We start from the raw sequence: 24951 nt of genomic DNA, 5'->3' as shown, positions 1-24951 counted from the left end.
CAATAAAACTGCGTCCATGTGTATATACATACATTCTCCTATAACATGCAAAAATCTTGCAATGAACATATAGTATATAGCTCAAAAAACCACCTGGTATATAGACGACAATCCATTCCAAAATGGTGTAAGTATGAAAAAGCAAATATGCATGATTTTTATGCTTCAATTGTGCATCATTACATTCCAAGCCAGTCTGCTGTAAATGAAGCTTCTTGCTTACTCGGCTAAGTTTTTATGTCTCTCAGATTGCATAACTATAGGTGTTGTACAACAATAAAATTAATATAAGTGAACTTAAAATTAATATATTGCCCAGCTCAGTGTGGGCAGAGAACCAAACGGAGGTCAACTGCTATTTTTGATTAACCAACTTCCACTTGCTTACCTCAATTGTGCATGTTTGGAATAGTGTCAGAGGTTGGGTAGCTGCATGCTGTATAGTAATCACGTAGATTACATAAAGTGAATGGGATGCTATATATAGTTTAATTATGCAGTGCTTAATTTATAAAGCTACAGTGAAACCTGCTCACGGGAGTAACCAGGACACAGGACACCTCAGATAATCTGAACACTTGGAAATAGTATATACACAGTAAAAACAAACTAGTGAAGGCCACTACAAAAATAGTGAATGTCACTGCACAAAAATACAGGGGCGGATCCAGGGGGGGGGGGACTTTGGGGGCTGAAGCCCCCCCTTCATATTTAGGCTTTACTTGATCAATATGCTGAGTATTATAATGAAATTTTGTCTTAGCATAATTATATGATCACTATAATACAAATACTCATAAAACCACCTTATAAACATCTTTCCAAGGTATTATCAGTGGATTTATGCTAAAGTTTATGCAACAAGGACCCGGATCAGCATTGGAGGTGTACAAGATCGAGATACTCTAATAGAGCAGTCAGCTAACTACTCTAATAGAACATTCACTGGAAACATGTATTTGGTTCTGTTATGGAATTTTTCCAAATCTGCCTGCACCTATACATACAATGAAGTGCATTGGTCTGTTTAAAGGGCTTCATTCATCTACTTGTGTAGTTAATATGTATGGCAATACTTAATTCAGATACACAATTACCATTGAAAATGCTCTCAAAGTCAATGTTGTATTGTTCAAATTTTAAAATTTTCCACTTTCAACATTATTATTCTAACATGCACCTATTCTTGGTTGTCTGTACCTACCCAAACTTTTCCATTAGCAAAATGCTTCAGAGAGCCATACCTATAATCTAAAGGCAGTATATAAAATATCTACTGGCAGAAAATATTAGGGATTTTATGTGGAAATGTCTCCAAATTGCAGTATTTTAGCATCAATTTTTCAAAATTTCCTGGGGGGGACATGCCCCCAGACCCCCCTAGTTCCAGCATGCTTCACACACCTCTACCCAAGAGATTAGTAACTTGACTTAGCCCCCCCTTTTTATAAATCCTAGATCCACCCCTGAAATAGTGAGTATTGTGGCAGAAATTGTATAGTACTACAAACTAGTGAAGGTCACTACAGACTAGTTTGTTTTTACTGTGATATAATGGTCCCAAAGCATCCCTTAACATGTAAACTAACATGGAAAATCAGGACATCCTGATAATCAGGACACCTTGATAACCAGGACACTTTTGGTTGGTCCCAAGGTATCCCGGCTTAAAATCAAGGCTTCACTGACAAGTAGTATACATTCATTGTCACATGCACACTATAAACTCTGTATACACAGTAGCATGACATGGCATTACCATGCATATTCATATACATGTCATGTATACATTTGCACATCTGCATAGCCAACTGTCTTGGCAACTAGCTATATATATTCCAACAACAAATGTCCATGCATGCATGCATTGACAATTATTTGAAGAAGCAAGCGACCAGCGTGAGGGGGATCCTTCGCCATATATGCACATCATGGACCATGCTGCATGCATGACAATTAACCTTCAAATCAAAAAGCCAGGTGCAGGTATGCAGTTAATTGATACAGTGATACCTAATTCTTCCAGTACCTCAATTCTGTGTTCTTTCTATTGCTCAGACCATATGCATGCATATAGCAATTTTTAGCTATAAGACAATTATTATCATGCATGCATGCATGCATAGTATACAGCAAGCTATATATTTTGCAGCAGTCATACATGCAGTGCATGAATATATATTATGCCATGCAGTTATACTGCATGAGGCTGGTATAGCTAACTGCTGATAGTAGCTAATTATTTTCTGCAGCAAACTTGAGGCAAAAGATTTAATCTGCAGATAAAACATATGACACACATAAAATGAGCCTAAATCCCCTGCATGGCCTCAGATCCCTTATGCATGACCATGCACGGGGGCAGATCTAGGATTTTTTGAGAGGGGGGGCTAAGCCAGACAGGGACATAGGTAACTAGGCAGACATAAGATGATACCAAGCCTCCTCACAGGTCCCTATAGTGGAATAGTACTTTTAAATATAAGGGGTGTTTTAATACAGAAATCAAGTGATAAAATTCATCTAGTATCCATATTTGAAATAAAGGCTACATTGCACACTAGCATGCGGAGCATGCCAACCTAGGGAGTCTGGGGGCATGCCCCCCCAGGAAATTTTTGAAAATTAGACTCTATATGCGAATCTGAGAGTGTTTTCAGCTGTTTTCAGTGGAAAATAATGGTATTTTATATCATTTACTTCTCCATTGTATCAAGATTGATTGCAATATATGCACTGAGTATCACGCATAATAATAATGATCTTCATTTGTAACTACCAAAGCATTTAACTAATGCTAAATACCTAATGGATCAGCTCCTCTTAACCATGTTCTAATCATGCACTGAGCTAAATCTGTGATATGAAAACAAGTCAGTATAGCCAAGTAGCAGTAGTGTTGAGCATAATGACACATTTAAAGATCACAATTAGTATGCATGCTCCTTAGCTTAGTGACACTTTGTTAGCGTTAAGCACCAAATAAAGTGTAAAAGCAGGTGTGATAGTAGCTATTAGTCCACTATAGTAACCCTGTGCATGCAGCTTTACTTCTTTCTGAATAAATTTGCTATTGTGATAGTCAACTTATTTCCAGGTTATGAAGACTGATCTAGCTGGGGTTGGCTTTTTTTCACCCCTTCTAGGTATTTGTCCCATTTCACTTTAGGATATTTAGCTCAAAGATTTTCGCTTAGGCTCCTAGGCTATGGGTAAACACCTCGAACAGGTTCTGCCTTCTGTGTACACCCTCCAGTGCCTAACTGGTAAAGTGGATAATAACATAATAACAGCTAGCTACAAATGCCAGCACCATAATCCACAGCATGGGGTCATATCAGAAGGTAATTAACCAATACAGATTTAACATTTGTAGACAAAAGTGGGTGAATACGCTATAGCTAGCCCCCTTATCAGACTCTCAATTACTGACTACAGTTTTGCTAAATGGCTGAGTTGCAGTAGCTATATACTGACTGTAACCAGTTAAACAAATTATTTACCAGTTAAACCAACTGACACTTTGAATTAAACCACACTTTGATTAAGAATCACCTCTTGTAGCCATAGTGGAAAACAATGGATAAAACAAAACCCACAATTAAAACTTTTGTAACTATGGAGATGCAACCCACAATCAAAACCTTTTCTTGAAAAACTCTTGAAGTAAAGGAGCTATACTCTCTTGGTCAGAGTTAAACAATAAGTATAGTTACACAGACATCATTTGTGTTAATAGTGATGTATAGTTCCTGAAATAAGTCTGCTTTTGATGCACATAGAGGATTTAGAGTATTATTGGCCAAGTACTAACTTAAAAAGGAAAGGGGGGCTACAGTCCCCTTAGCCTCCTCTCTAAATCCGCCCCTGATGCATGATCTCTACACTAGCCATGCAAGGTTAAGCGATCTAGCTACAATCTGCAGCTGTTGTGGAGCCGGGCTATACTAGCTATACTCTTTCGTTATTCAAAAAATTGTCACTATTGGTATTAAATATTGATTCTCTGTATTTGCTTTGTGTTTGCACAATGTGCAAAGCTATAAGCTACTTACCAGTAACTGTTTTGGTGTTGTAGCTAGCTATTTGTGTTTTGTACTCTTCTTTTGCTGGGCTCCACTGAAATCTAGCTAGTTTGGTTAGTGCCGGCGAGTGGACCGGCCTGTTTAAAACAATTACGATTACACCCATGTATACAGCTTTTTATTAGTCTAGTCAACACAGACTGTATTTTTTCTTTTGTCATTTGGTCGGGAAAAAAAGAGAACCAATTGACCTTTTTGGCCCTACCAAATGACAAAAGAAAAATTAATACAGTCTGTGTTGACGAGACTATATGCTTATCCTGGCTGCGATGTAGGCTTTGTTTTTCACTTTTAAGATCTTTAGTGATGTGTTTGAGGGGTCATCGCTCTTCGAATCATCGTCCAACTATAACATCGAAGAATATTGATCTGGCCTACTCCGAGGGTTGCTTGGAGTCTAGTGGCCTTGTTTGATTGCTGGTCTTTCCAGCTATCCAGCACTTTAACACCTAGTGCTGGGTGGTGGCAAGGGCAGTCCATCTAGTCCGGGTTAAAAAAAAAATTTTAAAAAGCCGGTAAAAAAAAACGAGACTATAGCTAGAATAACCATCTCACAAACTTTGCTAGTATATAGCTATACAGGGGCGGATCCAGGGGGGGGCTTTGGGGGCTGAAGCCCCCCCCTTCATATTTAGGCTTTACTTGATCAATATGCTGAGACAGCTGAGTATTATAATGAAATTTTGTCTTAGCATAATTATATGATCACTAATAATACAAATACTCATAAAACCACCTTATAAACATCTTTCCAAGGTATTATCAGTGGATTTATGCTAAAGTTTATGCAACAAGGACCCGGATCAGCATTGGAGGTGTACAAGATCGAGATACTCTAATAGAGCAGTCAGCTAACTACTCTAATAGAACGTTCACTGGAAACATCATAGTGTTGATTCTGTTATGGAATTTTTCCAAATCTGTCTGCACCTATACATACAATAAAGTGTATTGGTCTGTTTAAAGGGCTTCATTTATCTACTTGTGTAGTTAATATGTATGACAATACTTAATTCAGGTACACAATTTCCATTGAAAATGCTCTCAGATTCAATCTTGTATTGTTCAAATTTCAAAATTTTCCACTTTCAACATTATTCTAACATGTACCTATTCACTGTTGTGCAATTGTGAGAGGGGTGCATCATGTACTTGATTGTCTGTACCTACCCAAACTTTTCCATTAACAAAATGCTTCAGAAAGCCATACCTATAATCTAAATGCAGTATATAAAATATCTACAGGCAGAAAATATTATGAATTTTATGTGGAAATGTCCCCAAATTGCAGTATTTTAGGATATATATTTCAAAATTTTCCTGGGGGGGCATGCCCCCAGACCCCCCTAGTTTGGGAAGTGTGCTTTGCACACCTCTACCCAAGAGATAAGTACCTAGTCTGGCGGCGCCCGCCCCTTCGCATAGAGTAAGGGTCTGGTATGCTTAGTATCACCGAGTTGTTCTGGAGGAATTTAATTTGAATGTAATGACGTAACGAAAATGGCCTTAACGGAAGTGCCCCACCCAAAACTGTGGCAGAGATATTGAACTTTCTTCGCCTTTACACAGGCGAAAGTGGATTGGTCTACTTTTATAAAAGACACATGTCTCCCTACCTAAGAAATCAGAGCGTAACATGGTTTTTTCGCGTATCAAACAAGGCGAAAAGCCCTTCCCAATATAACACTTTCTTCTCTTTGCTCTTTATTAGCTAACTCCTTTTGTTTCTTCAGTTCTGTTAGGCCATTTGATTCCTTCTTTTGACGTAACATACACAAAAATGCGCTGATTAAACGTGGAGCGTTCTGATTGGTTGCACCAGTTTTTGGTAATCCGGTACAACTCCACTACTAAGCATACCAGACCCTTACTCTATGCGAAGGGGCGGGCGCCGCCAGACTAATAAGTACCTTGAGTTAGCCCACCCCTTTTATAAATCCTAGATCCGCCCCTGCTATATGCAGTGAGTTCAGTGAACCTACACCGCGGCCAGGGAACCCAATCCCCTGACCGCGAGGAACGATTCAAAAACGGAAGTTTGCGAGGGAGTCTGCCACGCTAAAAATAGGTTCGCAAGATATAGTTTACATAACCCGATCACGCTTATTATCTATTTTTAGTAACAATCTAAACTATTTTTAGTAACGAAACAGTCGATTATAAAAACAGGAGAGGAGTTCCAACAGACATGGATTGTTCTATTTCAGTGCTAGTTACACAGAATGGCTTTGTGCTCAACGCTGACAAGAAGCGACTTTCTTTCCCAAGTCACAAAACCGCGGCTGTTACAGCAGAAAGACTTAATTTTTGACTATGACAACTTAAAAGCTTGCTTGGACCCAACCAACGAATTACAAGAGGATGAACCTAGCGAGAAAACAGTGGAAACCAAGGTAATTAGTCTTCATACAAAATACATGACCTGCGTAATTGTATTTCTTACCGTTGTAATTCAGGAGTGCTACTGGGATTTCCTAATTAGCCTGAACTCGTGGGAATTCACTGAACTCGAGACCCTTTCATTGAGAAACATGCGCACTCCAAGCTATCTCGGTAAGTCTATACACAATTAATTGAGTAACTTATTATATAATTATTTTATAGAACTGACAAAACGAATGCTGAGCAATGTGTTTCAATACGACACTTTGCAGAAGCTGGACCTCAGCCAAAACAGCTTGGCAGAAGTAGAAGATCTCTTGCAGGTACTTTGTAAAGGTGCTATTTGAAATTAAGGCCTTTATTGCTGTATTCCATTAATATAGTTTTGGTATCTATCAAACCTGAAGAGTGTGGTTTTGGATTCCACAGAACTTACTGCTCTGCCACCATCAATTGGGAGGTTACAGCATCTTGAAGAGCTATCTCTGAAGAAAAATAAACTAAAAACTCTTCCAGAAATAATCCGTTTTTGCAAAAACTTACGAGTATTGAACTTGGAGGGAAATAAGTTTGAACGTTTACCTGGTGCTATTTTGAAGCTGCAAAACTTGGAGGATTTGTGGAAGTTCAATAATTCGCTTAAGACGACTCTTTCATCAGTTGCTACATCAGTAGGTGATGAACGTAGCAACCATGTTGGTTTGCTGCCCCGCAAGTCGACAACAACAACCACCTCCACTACTAATTCTACACCCACCGTACACAACCCTCAGCTACTTCAGACACTGTGTTGTAAAGTATTAGCTCAACACAGTGTTCCGTATTGGAATGCACCATACCTCCCTCCTCTGATATGCAGAAGTCTTGACCTCATTCACACCGAATACAATCTATGTGAAAACTGCCACATCACAGTTCCAAAGGATGAAGGTAAATACTTTACAGCATACCACTAATATTATTTATCTATTCTTTTTTTCTATTGCAGGTTATATTGTTGAGGTATTTTTAGTAAACTACCTTGGCTTGAAGGAAGTTGCATTTGAGCTGGTAGTCTGTTCGACAGAGTGTAGCTTGCCAGTCAGAGCCAAGATGGTGGAGAAGCAAAAAGAGATTAGATACAGGCTAGAGAAAGAATATGATGACATGATTGAAGCTCATAGAAAAGAATGTGAGGAACATGAGAGAACAGTATTACGGACACTAGCTGCTAACAGGCCTAGAGGAAATAGAAATAGGAACACCAGCAGAAGAAGTGCATGTGTTATCATGTAAATAAATTTTGCAGTTTTGTGTGATGTTTTGTACTAATGTTTGTGGTTATCTGTATGTTGTACTCTATTGTTTTTGTTTATGTGACCAATTTTTGTAATACAGTGAAACTGTCTTTCTAATGTACAGACTACATGTATATATTTTTGATTCGCAAAAAAACAAAATTCAAATTTTAAATTTTTTTTCGCGAATATTTCATTGTGGGGGCGGTTGAACACACTTGCGCGTGTTGCACCACGTGTGTATTGATGTGCTGTATTTGGAATTATTTATGGGTAGACGAAAACAGTTTAAAAAGAACAAGAAAATCAAACTTGGCAGTAGTAGAAGACATTCACTCGGTGCTCAACAGCACTACCTGAGGTTTGTTGTATACCTTGAATTCTTTTGCGCAAAGAGACAGCAAATGCCACTGTATAAATGATAAATGATTACAGTAATTTCTTTATACAGTGAGCATGGAAAGAACAAAAGGCCAAATGAAGACGTGGAAATTGGTAATTTATGTCTACACTGGTATACATGTGTCATTTGTTATATACAGCTTGTGGAGGTGAGGAAGTTGACAGTGTGAAGCGTAGAAGATATGAGGATAGGTTAGATAGGCACCATCCTCACCTTGTAACTGATGTTGTAATTTTAGTGATTTATCTGATTCCAGTGGATCCGATGTTGCACTTCAAAAAGCTAAGGTATATTTACATGTGATTCAAGGGGTAGTCACTTCAGTTGATACAATTGCAAAACGGGATCAGGAATTTTGATTGTCGAAATATTTTCTTCAACCATAAAAGCCTAGCAAATTCTTGTGTTAAAGTTTGCTTTCAAAGGTGCTTGATCACCACTTTGTTTGATTCACTGTGCAAAAGCCGCTTGATTGAATCTTGATCCTGGTCAACAGACAGTATAGAAGTGATTACCCCTTGTGGTTGTTCTATATAGTATTTGAGGGGTAGACTATGGTTCATTCATGATGTCATGTAAATTTATGCTTTGTGAGTAGCGCCTCCTTATATTTTAAAATATCAACCCCTAAACGTCGCCTTAAAAAATGCCTCCTTAAAAAAACTATGTACTCTTGGTACAAAGCTAGTAATTATAGCTATAGCAGCCCATTAACCTTATTACTAGCTACTATGCAACAATTGTCTTAGAAGTCAGAGGTTTTTGAACTTAATTAATGCTGACACCATGGATTGTGTATTCACAAGGGCATCCACTTCTGTTGCAGACATATGTTCACTTTAGTCCTTATATGGGGTTGGTATATTCCTTGCCTGATGCTAAGGCATTTGGAAATAACTTTGCATGTATCTACATACATGTATGTAGTTACTTGTATCACCCATGTAGCTTGTTAATGTTTTGTAGGAGTCTAATATTATAAACAGTTCACTGATGAGACTCTACCGATCACCTAGCCAGTCACTAGTAACAGCAGCTGTCACTCCGATACTAAGAAGTGGAGAACCTTCCCTACGAGCTGCTGGTGGTAGCCTTGGTGACACAATGACATTTAACTTGCCAGACACTCAAGGAGTGTGTGATAGTGGTCAAGAGCAACTAACAAGCAGTGAGAATGATCAAGATATCATGAATCAAGGAAACAGTGCTCAATTGACGGTAGTAGTCTGCATAATGATGACAGGAGTTCTGTAAATGTTTTATACTCCTGATAGGAATATAGGAATGCTCCTGGTTTAGTACTGGTTTAGAATCACTTCTGTAATTTTCCATTAGTTTCATGCACACCTGTGCTATGGCTCATACACTGTACTTCTTAAATGCAGCTATGGTGGTTGTATGAAGTTTATTGTCATTGTAGGATTTACCTGTGATCACTGATGATGAAGCTGTACCTAATCCAGTAGAGAGTACTGGATCACAAGGAAAAGTGTTATCTATTGCTAACCAAACATCAAATACAACAGTCACTGGTGCTGTTGATTTACCTGAACAACTTCTCGACACTCATGAACAAGGTAGCAGCAATGACACCCCCAAGAAAAGCAGTGTTGTTAACCCAAAGAGTGGACTAGATGAGCAACAGTCGGTACATATTATTGATGCCTTGGTAACTAGTGTTTGTATCCTGTACAGGAAAGAGCAGTAAAGAAACGAAGAAGCAAAAGACCTCCTGAAACTGCTGGTTAGTATAGTGCTTGTAGTGATATACCTAGTTATGACTGATAGTTTGTGTTGTGTGTGTGTGTGTGTGTGTGTGTGTGTTTTAAATATGGCGTTTAGCATTCCAACCTCATCAAAAGTTAATATTGTCCATCTTATATTACAATATGTGTTGTACATTGACATGTACATTGACATGTACATTACATTATGCTGTAGTGTTTACACCTCAGAAGTCCAGTGTTACATTCAAGGATGTTGGAGGCATTGAACATTGTATACAAGTAGGTGTATTAGAGTTAGTATTTATGTACCATGGAATGACTGTGTATAGAGCAAAATTCAGTAAACTACATACACACACACACACACACACACACACACACACACACACACACACACACACACACACACACACACACACACACACACACACACACACACACGCACCCATGCACACACACACAAACAACACACATACGCCCAAATGCAAAATTGGCTACTGCTACATGGTCTTTCCTACAAGCACTGGGATTCCCGTGTGCTGTTGAGTTGTTGCAGGCAAATCCTCCCGGGACAAAGTTAGTAACTTGCAGGCTGCAACGTCTCACAGATAAAGTGTGGGCACCTGAAGTCCCATTCACCCATTATGTAAGACATGTGACAGTTAGCATTTCGGGGCACACATGCTACATGCGCAGAGACCACCAGAGAGTGTTTTGAATTACTATTGGTTGTATAGTATATTTGTGACACAGGCATGATTTATTGATAAAAAATTGTGGCCATACAGTTGAAGAAGTTGTACAGTAATTTTGTATTTCGATAATTTGTATCTATGCATGCATATGCACTACGTGTTTTGCTCACGTAGGACATTGAAAACCTCATAATGCACTTCAGACATCCCAAGCTGTTTGAACATTTAGGGGTCACCCCTATTAAGGGGTTCCTTCTTTTTGGTCCCCCTGGATGTGGGAAGACCCTACTGGTCCATGCTATTGCAGGAGTGAGTGACAAAACAATTGCCACATTCACTGTTTATACTAGTGATATGTATAGGAGCTTGATATTCCATTCATTGAGCTAGCTGGTACTGAGATTGTAAAAGGAGTGTCTGGAGAATCAGAGAACGCACTTCGTCAGCTATTTCAGCTAGCTAAGGTGAGATTTGAAGCTGGAGATGGTTGTGGGGAGAGACACTAAAAGGAAAAAATGGAGGAGCTTAGAGGCAGATTTAGCAAGTGATCATTAGTTTGCAAAGATTTTGTGCTAATGAATTCTGTTTCCACAAAATACATTTGTGTCAGGAGTTCATATAAAAGCTGTCATTGTATAAATTTTATGTTTAATTGTACTTACTGGTTGTTCCTTTATGCTGTTGCTGGTAGACCAATGCTCCTTGTATACTGTTCTTGGATGATATCGATGCCATCTGTCCCAAACGAGAGACTGCCCAGAGAGAGATGGAGCGGAGGATTGTATCACAGTTACTAAGCTGTTTCAATGGTAACAAAATTGATAAATCTTTAAAGTCTACATGTTGACACTTATTGTTGCTCAGATCTTAGTAACTCACCACCTGATCAACATGTGCTTGTGATTGGTGCAACTAACCACCTCGACTCGCTTGACTCAGCTTTAAGGAGTGCTGGCAGATTTGAAAAGGAGATTTCAGTTGGAGTGCCCAATGAGAAAGCGCGAAAGAAGTATATATGCATGATAAACTATTTATTTTGGTTGTGAAATATGAAATACATTTAGGATTCTAGAGGTTCTGTGCAGAGATTTGCGGTTAGGAGATGGCTTTGAACACACCTCACTAGCACATGCAACTCCGGGATTTGTTGGGGGTGACCTAAGCTTGCTTGTGAAGGAAGCAGCTATGGTGGCTATCCGTCGTATTTTGAAGCAACTGGAAGAACAACGTGACAGTAATAGTGAACAAACTACTGCTGGTAAAATGAACTTGTCGTGTATCTAAGTGATGTATATTTCTTTAGCACAAGACAGCTTATTAACTGGTACGCACTTCACTATTGACAGTATCCCACCTGATGTGTCAATCACAAATGAAGACTTCAAGGTTAGTAGTAACAGGTTTCTACATAGTTATGTATAATAAGTTTGCTACCAGAAAGCCTTGACTACAGTTCAACCATCTGCCAAGAGAGAAGGCTTTGCTTCTGTCCCTGATGTTACTTGGGATGATATTGGAGCTCTAGATCATATCAAAGAGGAGCTGGCTCTTTGTATTCTGGTATGTACATCATTTAGTGTTTTGACTTTAAATTTTTATCTGATGGTGTTCCATAACTGGGATACATTGTGTATGGAGGATCTAGTTGGGTGCACCTCAATGCTTGTGTTGTAATACAGTGTATTTATTATTATGGTACCTACCAATACATACGCTGCACATTGGCTACAATAGTGTCCTATGCTGGTCCCAATAGTCTGTGGTGGAATTGGTTTTGCATTTTATTCTGTGTATTTACTCCTCTTGGCTCACTGATAATGTGGAATTTACTATGAACAGCAAGTTGCCATAAAAACATGTTGGCACACTGCTATTAGCCCATAATGTGTGAGTATAATTTGGCTTTCAGATAACTAGTGGCCCACATTTTCATACCCATGGCATTCATATTTTTGCAAGGCAGCATAACCCGACCCACTAGTCATCTTATCCAGGAGTTTCCCTGAGGATACTGCAATCATCTTCACATGGTACAAGCTATGAATTAGAGATAAAATGTCTATCTAACCTCCCTTGTTTCTATGATCCCTTATTGAACTTAAAATTCCTAGTTTTCCTTGCACTTGTTTGTTTACTTCTTGTAACCTGGCATATACCACATCAAAAGAAAGAATAATACCAGACTTATTGTTTTCATCTGAACCCACACAACAGCAATCGATTGCTGGAAAATGCCAAGTGGCTATTTCACTTCGTTTCAGCCTGTCACACAGTGGTACAAACAAAGCAGTACGAGAAGTATCCCTGCAATCAATCCACTCACTACAGAAAATACAGACAATTCGTGTTTCAAATGTAGGGAAGCCATCATGCCAGCGTTACCACGAATTGACACCTTGAGCTGTCAGTGAAGAGAAATAGGACACCAACAGGACAATGGAAAGTCCATGATACATGCATTGTATGTACTGCAGTATGCCTGTTGGACTGAACAGTGAAAAAATCAAATCCATAACCACAGCCATTATCAAGTTACACTTGTCTGAAGGCATTAGTAAGTCAATCAGTCAGTCATTCAGACAATGGAAATTCCCCTTTAGTAATTAAAAAAAACAAAACTTGTAGCAACCTATTGGAGTGTTTAGGGTCGTACCGAAGACACTTTTGGGATTATTTATGCCTAACCAATACTGCCAATGTGTCATGAAGGTATTTTACCTTCATGACACATTGGCAGTATTGGTTAGGTATCAACCGTATTGTGAGATGGTTTCTGGCCAAAAAAAATAGTGAGAAAGTACAAACAAACCTCAATGATCTCTAATACCGTATACCTGGAAATTTTTGCAGTATGCATATTTCACGGTTATGTGCTCTTTGTGGATTTTCACATTTTTAATTTCACGCGAAAGTCTTAGATCACCAAAGGTTTTTGTGTGTGACCCCACATGGCTACAAAGGATATCAGTTTCTACTTCAAGCGTAATGCTGCAGCCAAAAAACACATCATTACCAAGCAGTATATTGCTAGCAACAATTGATGCTGTGAACCAAGAAATGGCGGCGATTCCTGTGGGGAAGGATGAAGGCAGCAAACCACGAAGTGAATATAAGTTACTGACAAGGAGAGAGCTATTGTTGGGGAACATGCTGCTAAACATGGAATTGCAGCAGCTATTCGCTTTTTTAAGAATGACAAACACTTTTCGACGTTGAAGGAGCCTACTGTACATGGATGGAAGAATTTGTTGAGAAGATTACATCCAGAGTCAGGACAGAAAATGTGGCGCACTGGTTCAAATCGAAGAGTTGCCATCGAAGAAGCATTGAGGAAGACGTCTTGTCCTTGGAGACAAATGGGAAGATGAGGTTGAATCATTTGTGAAAGTTTAACATGACAAAGGCACTGTAGTTAACACAGAAACTATAATGGCTACAGCTAGGGGTGTTGTTGTTAATCACGATGCCAATCTTCTTGCTGCAAATGGTGGCCACATAGATATTTCTAAAAGTTGGGGACAACAGCAGTCAAAATGCTTCCAACAGATTTTGAGAAGGTCAAGAAGCAGTTTTTGTCGAATATTTGTTCCATGGTTGTTGTGGAGGACATTCCTGAAGACCTCATCATTGATTGGGACCAGACTGGCCTAAAGTATGTCATTGTGGCAGTCTAACATTGGACATGTGCAGAAAGGGGGTCCAAGCGAGTTGAAATTGCTGGTCTGGATGACAAGCACCTGATCACTGTGTTGCTGACATGTACAATGAGTGGTAAATTAAAGTTCATTTCAGGTAAGCAGTGGAGGAGATGTTCACGCATTGCTGATTCTATGTACGCCATATTTACCGGGTAAGCCAAACTTGTGACATTGGAATTTGCAAATAATTCACATTCTCTTCCTCCCTGCTGTTTTTGAACATTCTTTTGAATAGTGATATTGCTTGCCAAGCATCGAAATTGTTTTAGAAACAGCTTTATCACTCCATCTAGAATCATCCACGAACACTTTCTTTCCTGAAGCTCCTATGGTTGTAGCACAAACCCAGTGGTCTCCTTCAATATGAAAAACCTGTAAAGCATTTTCAGTCGATTCTTGTGTGGTTTGTCTTGCAATAAGGTTAGTCGTAGTCCATTAATTTTAGGAAACATCACCTTCAGTTATCTCTGGGCTGCATTAATATGCGTATCAGTGAGCTTTTCACTGTGGTTCAGTAATTGTTTATTGACAGTAGCCAAGGTAATATCTTTAATCTTAACCTATGCAACACTGCTCTCTGGTGTTTCTGAAGGGAAGTCATGATCTGGCTCAGTTTTTACCACTGTAACTACACTAGGCACACTAGTAGATGCAGATGTAGCATCAGTAACTGTAGTCTGGGTTGTGAGGCGTGTTCATCGGTAATAGCATCAGTATCGGCAGCAGCTGTAGAACGTGAGTTAAAGCACTTTCTGACATGCATTTATAATATGTACCTTCAATTTCACAAACACCATCTTGTTCAGCATTAAGCCGGCAATGGGCTTTCTTTATTGAATCCTCTCTGCCAGTAAATTTGTACCTGCAGGGTAACTCTAAACCACCTTTCACTAAGTCTGCAGAGTATCTTCGCGGTCCGGTTACAGTGGCTTCAATAGTGCCATTAGAAATATGGTGCAAATGCATGAAATTCTACGTGGAACATGGCCCACTGTTCCAGTATATACCAGCTTTCTTTAATGCCACAGTGAAAGGATTAAAAGCATTAAAAGCATTTCTCTCTTCACGTTCACAGCATACTACGTCACCCACAAAAGGATTTGGCCTAACATCCTTGTAGATGTGATATCCACATATAGCACTATCTTTGAGATTAAATGTTATGAGCATTTCTTCGCCGCACGTGTTGTCACTCCACCCTTAATAATGCTCACGTGCCACATCATAAATTATCGTGTGATAAAATTTTGCAGTAGTTCAGGTAACCATGAAAATTACGTACCGCGAAAATTTCCAGGCTACCATATGCAAAATTTAAGTTGTTAGGCTGTACAGTAGACCCTTGTTTATCCGACTCTCATTTGTCTGTACCGTCATTTATCCAAAATTGGAAATGACTGTTCTATTAGAGTATGTTGAGCACATTTCAACAGAGCTCTGTATATAAATGTATTGGGCTTCAGTTATCCGAACAATTCACTTATTTGAACACTTTTACCATTGCTTAAGGCACATTGGGGTTCGGATAACCGAGGGTCTACTGTAGTTTGATATAACCACACAATTAGTTGTTGTAGGTTTTTATGATGTTCTACTTGCGTCTTTTTCAGGCTCCAGTTCACCATTCTGAACACTTTGAGTCCCTTGGACTAACCACACCGACTGGAGTACTCCTAATCGGTCCTCCTGGATGTGGGAAGACCTTACTAGCTAAAGTAACACACACAGTTTCACTGGTGTATCCACTGTAGTGTATGAACTATGTGTTGTAGGCTGTTGCTAATGAGTCTGGTATTAACTTCATTTCAGTGAAAGGTCCAGAGCTTCTCAATATGGTTAGTTATTTCAGTTACTGTTTTTACTGTTACGTATATTTTTGTGGCCACTCTAGTATGTTGGTGAGAGTGAGAAGGCAGTCAGGCAAGTGTTCCAGAAGGCAAGAGACTCTGCTCCCTGTGTGATCTTCTTTGATGAACTGGACTCTCTTTGTCCCAGACGGTCTGAGAGCAGAGAGGTGAGAAATCAACAAGAGAAGGGTGGAATACTAGACAGTCATGGGGTGTGCCTGAGTAGCTATACCTTGTGTTTTTTATTATTTCTACATTCTGCAGTTTCATTGGCCAAGTACTCTCTTCTGTGGGGTGCACATAGCATCTTTCTGATGTCCTTTTCTTGACTGGTTTCCATGGCTAGTTGTTACTTTCTGTGGATATTCATAGTCTCTAATCTGACCTCCCTCTGCTGATCCTTTCTTTGCTCACTGAAAATGAGCATACCTATAGCTCTGTCTCACCTTTTCCTCTATCTCTCTTCTAGGACTCACTCAGGCTAATAGTTACTGCTCTATTAGAAAGGTTTCTGAATCTTTTCTTTGAAGTTTATAAAGTGGTTATATTGTATCAGTCAATGGATCAATTTTGCTATCTTCTGAGATACATGACATCCAGTTACATTGTTGTTGCTGTTAGGGTCACAGTAGTGCTAGAGTGGTGAACCAGTTGTTAACTGAGATGGACGGGATGGAATCAAGAAAACAAGTGTTTGTAATGGCCGCTACCAACCGACCAGGTACGTGTAATTCTACCAAATATTTCAATTGTAATGAGAATAAATGTTTTAATGTGTTGGGATGTGTTTTAGTAATTTGGGATGTAAGGCTAAACTTTTTTTGTACAGACATCTTAGATGAGGCAGTATTAAGGCCAGGCCGACTGGACAAGACACTGTACATTGGTCTCCCAACTGCAGAGGAGCGTGCTGTAATCCTGAAGACCATCACTAAAGTATCTCTCCTATGGTAAACCTCTACCAGTACTTTAATATATTGCTTTCTTTGTAGCGCAAGCCTTCCCTTGCTCCAGATGTTGACCTAGATGCTATAGCAAAAGATCAGCTTTGTGAAGGATTCTCGTAAGTTAGTTCGACCACTAAGACACTGGGTATATTTTCCTCCACTAAAGGGGTGCTGATTTGAGTGCTGTGGTGAAGGAGGCTGCCATTACTGCACTCAAAGAGAGTCTTCCAGCTGTCTCACTACTCCATCAGAAAGATAGCAAGACTCCATTTGTTCACACTGTTGTTAAACAAAGTCATTTCATCACAGCCTTCACTAAAGTCGCACCATCTGTGTCAAAAGAGGTTGGTCTGATCAGCTATATTTGTTGTGATATGTTTTAGCTATCTTTCCCAGTGAGCCCCTCAAAAGCCACACATTGAGCACACAGATTGTCCAAATAGAGGTGTTATATGGCTTATTAGTAGGGTTTTTATAGTCTGGCACAGGGTCACTGACTCTTTTAAGGCTCCTATAAGCACCCCATATAAAGGATCTAGTCTATCTACTTGTACATAGGAATGTACGTACAATTACGCTGCAGTTCATACCAAGTGTTTTATAACAACCACAGCAAGAACAGACACAAGTCCTAACTCCTCAGACAAGACCCTTTTGGGGGGCACCTAAAAAGGGTTGGTTGCACCAGACCAAGTTTATATATGCACACTATTACTCAAACAGAAGCTGGATAGTGTTGCACTGGTAGTTGACATGCTAGATATCAAGATTCATGTGTGGATGCCCCTCTGTAATGTACAAGCTCATATACCTATATTTTGTCCAGTTGTTATTCATATATTTATCACCTTGCTATTTCTTACTCCCAGGATCAAGTGAGATATCAGAGGATGGCAAAACAACTATCAACAAATATACGCTGATAAATTTGAATTATTGCAATTTTTTTTAACCATTACCAATGAACACTGTATAATAAATGTATATACAATATTTGCTTGTTTGTATAAACACATGAATACAATTATATGAATAATGAAAATATATTCTAAATTGTACAGGAGCTATCCATCGTTGGTTATAATGTTAGGGTTAGCCCTTATGTCCAGGAGTGGGTCATTGTCAGCTATTGATCGGCCCACCCTAGTCATTAGTACTATTAAGGATAAGAATGAGAAGATGATTAAGACAGCAAAGAACCAGTAACGTCGCACAAGAAACGACCCATCGTCCGTGTTTGACTGTGTTTGGTAGTTCCTATAGCAAACAAAATTTACCACAAATTTAGTATAGTGAAACCTGTCTAATAAGGTCACCCGTACAAAATGACTTAGTTACAGTCCCCCAATTGTGACCAGAACAGACAGGTTCTCTGTATTGATGTGATAGTTCTCACCTTATTGTTCTAGATATTCGTTCCATTGTTCCTTTCCTCTTGTATTTGTCATCATCACTGTCAGCTACTGGTGGTGACTGTTCTTCATGTATACCAACTGGCTTGTGACCTGGATCAGGTAGTGACAGAATAATACGTGACATGTTTGTGCAACCTGAACTGACTTATTAAAACAAAAGCACTTCTACTACTGTACTTTGTGTGTGCGCGTGTTTTTGCTATCCCTCTGCCCACTATAAAGAAGTGGCTACTAAAAGGTTTCACTGTTCATGCATGCTACTCTAGCTAGCTCACCCCGATTAACAGGATCTGACTGAGACGTGTAAAAATTGATGACATGATCTTGTTGACCAGAATAAGACTGTTGTTGACTGAGATCAAGACTGGTGCTCTCTATGGACGTGTCCAGTTCATCCAGTGTCATGGAATGTGCTGTGGTAATTGGGGGAGGGAGCAAGCCTGCCGCCCATGAAAACTGTGAGAAACACCTCCGTACTACATCAGCTACAGGTGAAACCAAGTTTGGAGGAGGAATGAGTGGCTCCTAGAGATGGGTGGACACAAAAAAATAACACACAACACATTGTATACACTATGCACATACCTGGCACTTTGGACATACAACGGTAACTCCATTTGCTATACTTGAGGCATATTTATCAAGACAAGTAACATGGTACAAATCTGCAAATAAATACAATTCACCTCTATCTAGTACATGTAATAAATCACACAGACCATAGCAGACTAGTCTAATCACTTCTCCTTGATCTAAACTATTAGAACACAAGCTACAAGTAGGGTCGAAGTCGCTATCTTCCAGCCAGTTAACATATGAATGGACTACACACTGAAGCGTGAAGAAAAAAATGTGTGTTAAAATATTAGAGTAGAGTGCAGGCAGATTTCTTACCCTAGGATGCTGCTCCACCATACAATGTTCACACACGTTCACTTTATGTACGTAGCAGAATAAATTGGTCACTTTTCTCTTCGGGCACTTACATAACCCCATGGTAGCTAACACGGCTTTAGCGCACGAACTAATAAGCGCCCACACGGAATTTAAGTATAGAGACGTTTTCACAGGGTCACACGGCTGTGAGGGCGTGGTACAAAATGGCTTAGTGAAAGATGCGAAATCGTAAAAAGAAGTCTTCTACGGAGAACACGGGCGATAAGCCCGAAACTGTTGCCGAAGAAGTTCCATCAAAAGTTGTAGAAGAAACCAAGGAACCAGAAGTTAAGGCCACCACACAACCTCAAAGGAGCTGTCTGGGAAAATGTGTTCGATACATCATTTACGGGCTCCTCTTTGCGTTGGCATTGCTGGCATTGATGGTGTTCTTCATGATCTTTGTCATTCCACGTATCATGGCGGAATTAGAAGTAAAAAGTTATGCATGTGGTTAATATTTGCAAAGGCCAAATAGTTTGTTTAGGGTATTTGTACTATACTGTCATCTGTTTGTGAAAAAGACCCTCCATCTTAATTGCAGGTGTATCAGGGATATGAGCGTGCACCCAGCTATGAACTCCCACCAGAGATAATGGACAACTTTAGAAGATTTGACACTGATGGAAGTGGTAGCTTGGACCCTTATGAATTTGCCGCAGTCCTGAGTGAGCTCCATAACTTCACTGAACCATATATTCCATTAGTAAGCAAAGTTCTTTATGAACATGTACATACCGCATAATTTAATGTAGGATGAGTTTTCATATGAAGATGCTGAGGTTGCACCAGACAAAGAAGTTTTACTGATTGAAGCAACCTTTACTGGTATTGTTAAGGAGTCAATGACAAAGTTTAGTGACAAAGATTCAGATGTACGTGTGTTAGTTTGCCATCAATGTGTTATGTTTCATTACTCTACTGTAGTACTTACTTGGGCGGGAAGAAACTCTCCTTCCTGGTCTGTTGCTTTGGACGGAGCCAGTTCACCCACTTCACGAATATGGTGTGCAAAATTTCAAACATTTTATGCCACCAGACAATGACTATACTGCTGGTCGTATCTACTATATTCTTCAACCACCTCTGTTCACTGGTGCACTGCACAGCAACCGCTATCGTCCTACAGTGCCTATTAATGAAAAAGAAAAGCTTTTATATGCTCTTCTGTCAATGTTCCACTCTAATGCATTTATTAATATGAGATTTGCACCTCAAGGAACTGTGGCTGTGATTAGAGCTGTATCTGACAAGTACCTTGACATCATGATAAGGTGAATTAGTTTGATGTGTGCGTGTATTGTTCTATACTATTACTACTACTACTACAGAGCACATGTGGAGTTTCAACTAAATCAAGAGCCTCATCTTCCATTTTGGTTCACTCCGGCCCAGTTTGCTGGCCGTCTCGTTATCGACTTCAAGGCTACACACATTGAGTTTTTCGAACTCAAATTGCCAACTCAAAAACAGCTTAACATTGGTGAGTTGTACACATCAATACATGATTTACCCAGAAACATTGTCAGACATGGAATGGATTACCACTGCTGATGGGTCCAATAACGAAGTAGACATTGGTATGATTACTACCACTTTTTGTGGTCTGTATTTAACTGACGTGCATGCAGGTTTTGTTAAAGTGATGAAGTTATCTGCCTTAAAACCATCCCAATTGTTGGGTGGTAGAGAATTAATTACAATGAATGGTACTAGACCTTTTGAGGACGTAGTTGATCCTCATGCTGATGAGCATGTTATTATGGATGCAATAGAAATGGCTGAAAGACGAATGCATGGTATGATACATTAACACTTAAGATGTATGATACATTATGTGAATGTAGCAAGTTACGAATCTGTCGTCTCTCTGTAGAGATTAACACTAAGACCTTAAAGAAGGTTGAAAAGATGAGGATGGTTGATCCATCTGTCGTTATAAACAGGATTCACTGGAATGAGGAGATCTCTGTAGAAGAGGGATTAAACAAGTTGGAGAGAACATTTTTCCCTTTTAAGGAGGTGTATATGTGTTGTCATAGGCATAAGCATTTATAGAAAGTGAATAAAGTTTGTGGCTTATGTTGCTAACATTATTTTTACCTTTTTAGGTAAAATATCATGGTTTCCTTGATGCATTTAAAGTTGCCAAAGAGCAAGATAAACTTGTCCACTTCATCATGCTTTGGGGAGCCTTGGATGACCAGTCCTGCTGAGGTATGATAAACAATACCAGAAACTAGGAATTCCATAAAGTATGTCTATTCTCTTATCACACTTATTCAGGTTCAGGACGGACTCTTCGGGAGACAGTCCTGGAGAGTTCGTCCATCATCAGCTTGCTTCAGAGCAAGTTTATAAGTACTTGGTGTCTTGTGGCAGATATAGATGTAAGTTAAGACAATCATTTGTTTCAAAACTATCTGGCTACCCTTTTGTAACAGGACATCCTTGCCAACCCTTCTGCCATCCAAGAAGAAAAGTTCTTGGCTCAAGTAGCCAAAGATAACTATCAGTGAGCTATATATATACTGTGGTGTATGTTAGTGTATCTAACATTGTGATGTGGTTAGGTTCCCAGTACAATCAATGGTAATCAGTAACAACGGGACACATCTAAATGGAGTCAATGCCAATGAATTGATGGATTACGATAAATCTAGCACCATTTTAAATATTATGCCGTGAGAATATCTACAATATAATGTACGCACTAAACTAGCTGTTATTCCTATAGGGGTGGTAATCTTGCAGCTGGTTACATGTCATTTTTAAATGACGCCATCACAAAAGCATAAACTTTAATCTTTTTATTGTATTAGTTTTGTTACTGTGTTTTTGGGTGCACTGTCACTGCCTTTGTTCTTGCTGTGCTCATGACAATCAACCTGTAAACCCCACATTGGGGAAGGTTTGGTTCGAATTATTTAATGCACACCATGTTGGCAGGGTAGCAAGGTGTCACCATATAGTTTTGTAGTGTTTTAATGATATTTTTTATTTGAAAATAAAATTTCTTTCATACTACAATAAATCTGACGTATAAGAGGTAACCGGGGATTGAAGCCCTGTGAAAGATACATAAGTAAGCAACGTACACATCCTATACTGTGTACACTCACAGTGAACAGTGGTATGATTCTTACTGGTGGAGTTGTGACATCATTATCTCCCAGAAGGATGGCCAGGCAAAAAACCACATGATACTAGAGAGAAAAAAGTAAGGCCCTTTGATAGAGATTCCAGTGTAATACCAAATGGACCACAAGCTGATTTTGGTGCACCAGTCATGCATGTTGAATGCTAAAGACTAGCTTTCCCTAACACAGACAACTACATAGCAGGCCAAGCATTTTATGTGCATGCTGTTACTATTACCATGTGCAGTTCGCAAGGATTTTGACATACCATTGTAAAGACTTCGTTGACAATCACATTGCTCACAATCTTCCATGGGTAAAATTCACACTGGGAGTAACCACAAGTAAAAGTGGTGGACACTTGGACACCAACACCAGGTACAAGTAGAACACTACCTGTATGTAACAAACTGGGTATTGTACAAGTTGCAGAACGTAGCTGACCTTTGTGGCTTGACAGAGCTGTGCGCCATAACAGAAAGCAACTAATCAATATTGTTAATGCTGTTACTATGGACCACACCTAAAGAAAAACAAATGCACTATGCAAATTATTATAATTCTCTTACTTCAAACAGCAAATTCACTGTGATAAGCAGCCCTGTGACTATGGCGACAGTTCTAATTAATGCCCAACTTTTGCCAGATTGAAAGATCCCAACTCTCAAGCAGCCGGCACCTATTTCAGCGTCATGATAGCGAATAATTCTACACGTCAACTTCTCTCCATTTAAGCCATACGAAGCATCAGTATTATCATCCGTCATTGCATATTTACATGGCGACCGGACAAACGGCAAAGTCACCGGAAAGCGCCAAGAATTATCTGCAAAAACACCGTATTATGACCTACTTAGAGGATGCCATGTTGCAGTTACTTGAGAAGAAGGATGAAGATAGCAAGACCCAGCCATTCCACTTCTTGACTGATTACTTCAAACGTGCAGTGAACGGCAAACATGTTGTTCTACGTGAATATGCTTTCGTTACTGCTACACCGTACAACCAGAGATGTTTTATAAAGCTTTTCTGGGACACATACAAGAATATCACTGACACTGGACGTGTCATGACTTGCACCGAGTATCATTCTTTGCTGCGGCTACTTTGTCATGATTTTCCACTAGATATGGTCAATACAATATCACTAGTAATATTTTCTGATGTCTCCTCTGACAATGTTGTGTCTTTCTCCGACTTCATATATGCATTTCAAATTTGTTTTTATTTCAAAGATTTCCTAGAGAAGTGCAGTGAAGAATTCTGTTATATTTCATCATCTTCGGCATCATCACTTAGGGCCCAGTCTTCACCAATAATTGTTCCCACATCAGAGACGTTGCTTAAAGAAACTTCTTCGTATCATAATCTCGATGATGACAGTGATAAATGTGACCTACTTCTTGAAAGCATCGACCCAAAACTATTTTGGTTATCGACACAACATTTATTTGAGAGCAAAGTCCACAGTTTAACTGTGCCAAATGTTTCAGTTGTAGAGAGTGCCGTTTTCAGTCAAGGCACTTTGTCATATTATAATTTTGTCAATACGTTAGTAAGGAGTGATACGATCAGTGAAGAAATTGGTGTGTTGCCGCCAAGAAACACACATTACTAACCCTGAAGGAGCACAACTTGTAAACATCCCCTTTCTAAATATACACTGATTCTGATATAGTGTCATGTACATAAGTGTAGTGATGCCAGTAATGAACTTCTGTCTTGCCTTGTTTTTTTCCGAGTAACTTTATTTGCTGGATGTGGATAAATCATGAATTTTTACTTAAATTCAGAACCCAATGCATGTACTGATTTAACATAATGTGTAGGTTATATTCTCAAGTCAGTTGAATTGTACAAGTGATAGGATAGATTAAGTGTTTGAACAATGTATTAATCCAGAATTCTTAGTACAGAACCCTTAAATCCAGTTATAATGTTAGCTAGTTTAGTTTACTAAACAGAATTGGGTGTTTCAAGTGATTACTATATCTTCATGCATGCTTATTTGTGTACTTCTTAGCCTTATTCAGGATCAGATCCAGAGTTATATAAACCAGGATGTCTGGGTGGCTGCCCCCCCCCTAAAGATAACTAGTATGCTTTCTAAGTGGTCTTTACATTGATCAAGAGCTGCATGTAAAGATCAGTGACAGTCATGAGTTCAATTATGAATGGGTTGGTGATACAAGTTTTCATAACTGCAATGACTCTTCTATTAGAATGTTTTGACTTGATCTTTCATATTTTACTTTGAACAGGTGTACTACAGACCTTTAAAAAATGAATAAAAGTAATCTTTCCTGGGGGGAGGCATGTGACTTCTGTACCCCCTCTGGTTCCACCACTGCTATTATATTCTACATAATCACAGGCACATACAAGACAACAAACCAGTG

The 24951-nt window shown here is 39.2% G+C and overlaps 5 protein-coding genes and 1 pseudogene across 7 annotated transcripts; 4 read left to right on the top strand and 2 right to left on the bottom strand.

Annotated features, from left to right (window-relative positions):
- The first annotated feature begins 6009 nt into the window (after nt 1-6009).
- Nucleotides 6010-7919, top strand: LOC136268292 (uncharacterized). Its single transcript, XM_066063584.1, has 6 exons — nt 6010-6153; nt 6206-6478; nt 6542-6638; nt 6690-6790; nt 6851-7397; nt 7456-7919. The coding sequence occupies exons 2-6, from the start codon at nt 6308-6310 to the stop codon at nt 7740-7742; spliced, it is 1203 nt and encodes a 400-aa protein (XP_065919656.1). The 5' UTR covers nt 6010-6153; nt 6206-6307; the 3' UTR covers nt 7743-7919.
- Nucleotides 7920-7963: 44 nt separating this feature from the next.
- Nucleotides 7964-18114, top strand: LOC136267943 (nuclear valosin-containing protein-like). Its single transcript, XM_066063153.1, has 21 exons — nt 7964-8105; nt 8196-8239; nt 8287-8338; nt 8386-8434; nt 9114-9365; nt 9568-9795; nt 9843-9891; nt 10089-10153; nt 11261-11378; nt 11434-11578; nt 11634-11827; nt 11873-11955; nt 12007-12129; nt 15878-15982; nt 16040-16102; nt 16159-16281; nt 16736-16835; nt 16944-17050; nt 17107-17177; nt 17228-17405; nt 17931-18114. Exons 1-21 carry the CDS (start codon nt 8014-8016, stop codon nt 17982-17984), a joined length of 2295 nt encoding a protein of 764 aa, XP_065919225.1. The 5' UTR covers nt 7964-8013; the 3' UTR covers nt 17985-18114.
- Nucleotides 17989-19536, bottom strand: LOC136267946 (zinc finger protein-like 1 homolog). Its single transcript, XM_066063154.1, has 6 exons — nt 19371-19536; nt 19196-19307; nt 19062-19141; nt 18752-19001; nt 18458-18566; nt 17989-18318 (listed from the first exon to the last, which is right to left on the bottom strand). Exons 1-6 carry the CDS (start codon nt 19470-19472, stop codon nt 18126-18128), a joined length of 846 nt encoding a protein of 281 aa, XP_065919226.1. The 5' UTR covers nt 19473-19536; the 3' UTR covers nt 17989-18125.
- On the top strand, nt 19516-22446 carry LOC136267944 (selenoprotein N-like; annotated as a pseudogene).
- On the bottom strand, nt 22382-23746 carry LOC136267948 (phosphatidylinositol N-acetylglucosaminyltransferase subunit H-like). Of its 3 annotated transcripts, XM_066063159.1 has the most exons (6): nt 23431-23689; nt 23122-23378; nt 22997-23075; nt 22821-22948; nt 22535-22618; nt 22382-22480 (listed from the first exon to the last, which is right to left on the bottom strand). In XM_066063159.1, the coding sequence occupies exons 2-6, from the start codon at nt 23317-23319 to the stop codon at nt 22397-22399; spliced, it is 573 nt and encodes a 190-aa protein (XP_065919231.1). In that variant the 5' UTR covers nt 23320-23378; nt 23431-23689; the 3' UTR covers nt 22382-22396. The 3 variants fall into 3 exon arrangements, with proteins under 3 accessions (XP_065919231.1, XP_065919228.1, XP_065919230.1); XM_066063156.1 differs by having other exon boundaries at nt 22821-23075; nt 23431-23744; XM_066063158.1 differs by having other exon boundaries at nt 22821-23075; nt 23122-23746.
- LOC136267947 (centriolar satellite-associated tubulin polyglutamylase complex regulator 1-like) lies at nt 23135-24324 on the top strand. The gene has a single exon (XM_066063155.1). It carries the CDS (start codon nt 23331-23333, stop codon nt 24168-24170), a length of 840 nt encoding a protein of 279 aa, XP_065919227.1. The 5' UTR covers nt 23135-23330; the 3' UTR covers nt 24171-24324.
- The last annotated feature ends 627 nt before the right edge of the window (nt 24325-24951 follow it).

This window comes from Dysidea avara, chromosome 10 (genome assembly GCF_963678975.1).
Source record: "Dysidea avara chromosome 10, odDysAvar1.4, whole genome shotgun sequence".
Lineage (NCBI taxonomy): Eukaryota > Metazoa > Porifera > Demospongiae > Dictyoceratida > Dysideidae > Dysidea > Dysidea avara.
This window is presented reverse-complemented; position numbering and strand designations above follow the sequence as displayed.